Source organism: Zea mays, chromosome 8 (genome assembly GCF_902167145.1).
Source record: "Zea mays cultivar B73 chromosome 8, Zm-B73-REFERENCE-NAM-5.0, whole genome shotgun sequence".
Lineage (NCBI taxonomy): Eukaryota > Viridiplantae > Streptophyta > Magnoliopsida > Poales > Poaceae > Zea > Zea mays.
In genome coordinates, this window is record NC_050103.1 from 96,438,289 (window position 1) to 96,443,950 (window position 5,662).

General features: G+C 47.6%; 1 protein-coding gene across 1 annotated transcript; it reads left to right on the forward strand.

Moving 5' to 3' along the window:
- The first annotated feature begins 4,261 nt into the window (after window positions 1-4,261).
- On the forward strand, window positions 4,262-5,148 carry LOC100281882 (plant integral membrane protein TIGR01569 containing protein). The gene is made up of 3 exons (NM_001369283.1): window positions 4,262-4,456; window positions 4,575-4,680; window positions 4,783-5,148. The coding sequence occupies exons 1-3, from the start codon at window positions 4,302-4,304 to the stop codon at window positions 5,011-5,013; spliced, it is 492 nt and encodes a 163-aa protein (NP_001356212.1). The 5' UTR covers window positions 4,262-4,301; the 3' UTR covers window positions 5,014-5,148.
- The last annotated feature ends 514 nt before the right edge of the window (window positions 5,149-5,662 follow it).

Here is a 5,662-nt window from a genome sequence, read left to right on the forward strand (position 1 = left end):
ATAGATACTTGGAAGCAAAACACCTCCAAGCCATCTAGTTGGCTCAACAGTGTCAGCCCAACTTTAGAGCGACTTCTTACTAGAAATATGAGGAAGAAGGTTGTTCCGCACAACCAGTGAATAAAACAATCGAAGTCAACTACGAGAAAGAGGTGACCTATCTCTACAGAGGCAAAGGCCAATTAAATTAGCTCGAAAAGTGGTGCAATCAATGTCGCCTGCTCATCAGCCTCCATGGATGTTGTGGTATTTTCCAGTCTACCCATCGCTGATGTGTTGTCTTACTCAAGTGTGGGATAGTACGACAATGAATCTATATTACTTGCCCAATCTGTTTGCTTATTCGGGCTAGGGGCACCACAATTTTATAACTTTTGACATGTTGGTCACATAGACATGGTCGAAGTGGATGCAATCCAAATCGGTCATTGTTAATTAGAGTTCTATTAAATGGCTATATTGTTTGATCAAAAGAGTTTGTGACTTGCATCAGGCCAAAGTTCTTATTTTGGGAATAAGGCAATTTGTGGAATCTATTGTTTCCTAAAGATGCTGGTAGGACAAGTGCTTTTGGTTCGTTACCTCCACTAAAAGGTAGGGGCATGTGTTCAACACCAAATTTGGCACCTGGACTATTGGGGGCCTTCCTCTTCCGAAGGTCCTCAAAAACATAATTAACCATTTGTTTTCAGCATAAGCCATTACAGTGAGCTTCGTCTTTAAGATGCAAGTCTTTTCCTCATGATGAAGGCATACGAGATGAAGATATGATCTAAGGATGATAAGAATAAACGCTGAAGCTATCACCAGATTGACAACTTCAACTCGTAATGGAGATGAAGTATGATGATGATGCTGACCAAAGGGGAAAAAGAATACTTAGCCCTTAATGAATTGTATTACGATCATAAGTGAGTATTGGGGACATAAATGTACTTTTACCTGGGCTGCGTCTCGTGCCTATAAATAGATGAACAGTAGCACCGTACTGTTTACGCTGATTTGTAATCTCTCTCGCATCAACACCTTCGAGCAAGCCGAAGGTATCAATGTAATACAAATTATGTTGATATTCATACATGTTTTATGGAATGCAAATATGAATGAATCAATGAGATATACTTATTGTCTTCGTCCCTTTGCATTCTTGTTTATCTATAAGATGGTGAAGGCATGTCCTTCACGACCTTCGTCTGATGATCATTATGTCCATGAGGAGATAATGCTTCGGAAGACGAAGGTCCCTAATACTTAACAATTGTGTTGCCTTGTTCTTGATTCAAAGCATTTGAGAACAAGTGACCAACATGTACGATCGGACGGTCCGGCCTTGTAGCCCAAACGGTCCGTTAGTGTAGCCCTGACCGTTCGCGATCATATTAGTTCAGGCTAGAGTCCTTATCCCGTGTGTGGTTGTCCTAACCTATCCGTGGAAATTTGTTGGGTCTCTCCTAGAAACCGGTCCAGACCTCTCCCCATATATAAGAAGGGGTATGGCCGATTGAGAACACACACACTCCAATCAAACGAATCTATCTACATTATCATGCCTTAGGAGTAGACATAGTGTAGCTCTAGTTGTAGTTCTCCAATCTCAATCTTCACCTCTCTTCAACTCTACGTCACCTAGAGGAGCTTTGATGGCCTGCCCATCCCAAAGCAAGCCTACGATCTCTCCTCCCTGACAGAGTCCCTCCCAGAGGTGAGATCTAGGTTCAATGTGAACCCATAGTTATCAGAGTGTCGCTTAGGCGTCACTAAAGCAACGCCTAAGTGGTAAGATGGCCAAGAGGGGGCAAGGCGTCCTATCGCCTTGCCACAAGAGTATCATGAGGGTAGGAAATGGAGATGGCGAGGGAAATAGGCAGCGGCGGTGTGCGGGAAGAGGCAGCGACGTCGTGCGAGGAAGAGGTGGTGTCGCGCGTGCCCTCTGCCTCTCTCAGGCGGGTGACTGGTGACCTCCCCTCCTCCCTCTCTTCCTCTGGCGATGACTCCCCTGCTCCCTCTCTTCTATTTGATGGATGCAGGGATGAGGGATGTGGCTAAGGGAGAGATGCGACTGGAGAGGGTGTTAGGTCAAGAAGTGGTAGCTCGGCCGAGAAATAGCAGGCTGGTGGCCCATATGACCTTAATCTCTTTTATTTTTTCTTTTCTTTTTACTTCTCTATTAAACTAGTAATATATTAGTTATATATTCATTTTTTCCTAATCTTCTACTACTATTTAATAGTTATGTTAGATTTTAAGTCTATTATGTTGTGTCGGTGTTTCGAACCTCGCTCTGACAGGTAAATTTGTGTGCGCGTTCCAGGCTCCGGATGTGCGCATGGTGGACGTAAGATTTATACTAGTTTGGGCGGAATATCCTACATCTAGTCATGAGCGGCTTGCGCTACCGGCGCCATTGCTGATCGATACTCGTAGTAGGGGTTACAAGCGGGCGAGAGAGGGACGAGAGGCTCCCGAGTCTCTTGTGGTGTAGCAAAACAAATAAACAAAAGTAAGAAATATAGCTCAAACTGTTAAGTTGTAGTTCAATGTCACGAAACTTAGTGAGAGACGTGTCCGTCTATGAAGCACATATATTCACACGTTTGTATAACTTCATGACTATTTACCTTAAGCAATTAATACTAAAATATGACTCCATGCCAAATTTCACTATTTTTTTACCATTTTGTATTTATTTATTTTTTGTCTTGGAAAGGTATTTAAACCATAGAAAATAGTAAATAATCCAAAAAGGGCATATTTGCACGAAGTAAGTTTGTAACGGTTAGATGAACAAATAGTATACTTTTGAAAAAAAAACAAAAGTAAGAAATATAGCTCAAACTGAGAAGTTGTAGTATAATGTCACGAAACTTAACAAGAGATGTGTCCATTTGTGAAACACCTATATTCACACTTGTATAACCAAATATACAGTTTATTTGTTTTATTTTTAAAATGCCTATGATAAAGGAATAGTGAATATTGTAAAAAAATATTTGAACCGCGCGCAAGATGGAAATCCATTGCATTGTTTGTGTCACGCAACAATTTACATCGAGTTTCACTATCACTGCAGGGTGAATCACACGGAGTCACGAAGATGCCGCTACTCGTGGTCAGGTGAAGCGTCGGTTTCTCCTACATTCTGGGTACGGTGCCGTCGACGTCAATGTCGAGAGACTCGGCGACCTGATTTGTCCTCTCATTTTCCTCGAATCCGGCACCGCTGCCGTCGACGCAAGGGCCTCATCGGGGTCCTGGTCCGGCAGCACTGAAGCAGGGTAGGCCAACACACCGATCTTGTTGGCGGTGCTCTGCGCCAACCCCAAGTCAGACTCCCAGAATGTCATGTCTGGCACGCATGCTCTTAGGCGACAACAGCCTGCTCTTGGCGGCGTCCAGCAGTCGGAGGTGCCGGTGGAGACTGGAGACGATGAACGGGTGCTCGAGCAGCTGCCCCGCCGTGGACCGGTCGTCGGAGCATCGCGTCAGGCTGGCACCGGCCCAGGAAGTCCTTGGCCTCCGCGGACAGCCACCAGGGCACCTCCAGTACGGCGAGGCGCACCGCGGCGAGCACGTCGGCGACAACGCCAGCCCACGGCGCGCGACCAGTGTCCATCTCGAGGACGGTGCACTCCTATATATATTCCTGAAGAACGCGTGCGCTGAACCTGTAGTCGATGACCCGTATATATATCTGCAGACTGCAGTGCAGGCCGCAGGATCAACCGACGTGCAAACTGAACTTCCGTATAAGATTAGCGATGTCTTGCACGAGATCGGTGAGCAGCCTAAGCAGGCAGGCTCGGCCTGGACGAAACAGACTAGCAACACCACCTCCTGGCGGTTTGTGTTGTACCACCGTCTGGAACGGCGCGCGGTGGTGGTTCCCTCTGTTTGCCCAAAAGGAAACCAGCAGTGGATCTGCTCGCTACTAGTCTATATACGTCCCTTCGTTGAGCAGAGCAGAGCGAGCATAGCAAGTCAAGGGAATTTTCTCGTCTTGCCCAACAAATCATGGTACCGAGACATTGACATGCTAGACAGAAAAAGGCCCCTGGCCCCTGCAGCATGGGTATAATTAAGTCAAGACGAAGTTGCTTACCAGCAAACCTGCTCCCAGGTTTCCTTCCTGCTCTGATCTTGGCGTGTCTTCCTCCACGCAGATCGCAGAGCTGCTGAACCACCAAGACTACTGGAAAGCAACCGGTCGGTACGGCGCAGCTATATTTAACATGGCCACATACACAAGACAAACTGGCTGAGGGTCAGGGAGTGGCCTGGCAGAGACTCGACTCGACTCGACAATGGCGAAGCTGCACAGGCTCATCTCCGCCGTCCTCAGGCTGGCCGCGGCGGGAGCCGCGGCCGCCGCAGCCGTGATCATGGTGACTAGCCACGAGACCACCAGCTTGTTCGGCATAGAGATGGAAGCCAAGTACTCCTACACTCCATCATTCGTGTAAGTAATTAACGATCGATGTGTTTTGCCATCTCTAGACGCATGCATAGCATAGGGATCGATCGGTCGTCAACTGATTCCAATGTTGTTGGTCCATGACGACCGATCTCGCGTGCAGCTTCTTCGTGGTGGCTTTCGCTGTGACCTTCGCCTACAGCCTGCTCGCGGCCGTCCTCGTGCGCCCGGGGACCACCGCCTCCAGATTAGTGCTCCTAAGCGACGTGGTAATATACGCAAACCTTACTACTACTACTACTACATCTTGATGAACGGATCGGAGCAGATTAATTAACCGGATAACAATGGCATGCGCAATATATATGCAGACGGTAGGGATGCTTCTGACGGGCGCCGTGGCGGCCACCGGCGCCATCTCTCAGGTGGGGAAGAGCGGCAACGAGCACGCCGGGTGGCTGCCCATCTGCGCGCAGGTGCAGGCCTACTGCGGCCACGTGATGGGGGCGCTCATCGCCGGCTTCGTCTCGCTGCTCCTCTACTTCCTCATCATCATGTACTCCCTCCACGCGGTCGCCGAACCCCTGTGCTCCTGCCATTAGAACACGGCCAAACGCGCACACTATTCGTTCGATTATATTCACTAGGTCATCGACGATGATCCAATGGTCGGTCCCCAGTGATACGTTGTTTTCCGTCTCACTACTATATATATATCTGCCGCACTGTTGAGTCGATTAAGGGTCATTTGGTGGTACAACACTTTACTAGCAGCTAGCTAGTCGACACCAGTTTGGGGAGCTAACTGCTAATATAGTAATATACATCGACCTACCATCACTTAAACAATTCTTTTAGAACATCTACCTTCACCTAAACATAAGTTTTTGTTCGGCATGCTGTCAACGTCGTCAACTCACAGTGACAGCTTACTCGTATGTGTATGTCACAAGGTGATCGAGGGACTAATAGGCTATTTGGTTTGAGGAGTGATCCCGTCTGAAATTAGTGTATCCGGTATGTGTTGGTCCGACTATTTCTAGAGGAATAAGTAGATGTCGTGAATATACTAGCGTAGAGTGCAGTCGCATGGCGGGCAGATTAGTTCCCTTTGGCAAACCAAACAACTTATCGAGATTCGAACGCAGGATCGGACAACTCCTCACGGTGTCATTCCGTGAACCAAACACGTCGTAAAATTCACCGAACCAGGAAGGGATTCAGCGGTTCCCTCCCTTGTCGCTTGATCAA

Coding starts and splice junctions, on each gene's coding strand:
- LOC100281882 (NM_001369283.1), top strand. CDS start 4,302: ATGGCGAAGCTGCACAGGCTCATCTCCGCCGTCCTCAGGCTGGCCGCG. Junction 4,457..4,574: donor TCCTACACTCCATCATTCGT/GTAAGTAATTAA, acceptor TCTCGCGTGCAG/CTTCTTCGTGGTGGCTTTCG. Junction 4,681..4,782: donor TAGTGCTCCTAAGCGACGTG/GTAATATACGCA, acceptor ATATATATGCAG/ACGGTAGGGATGCTTCTGAC.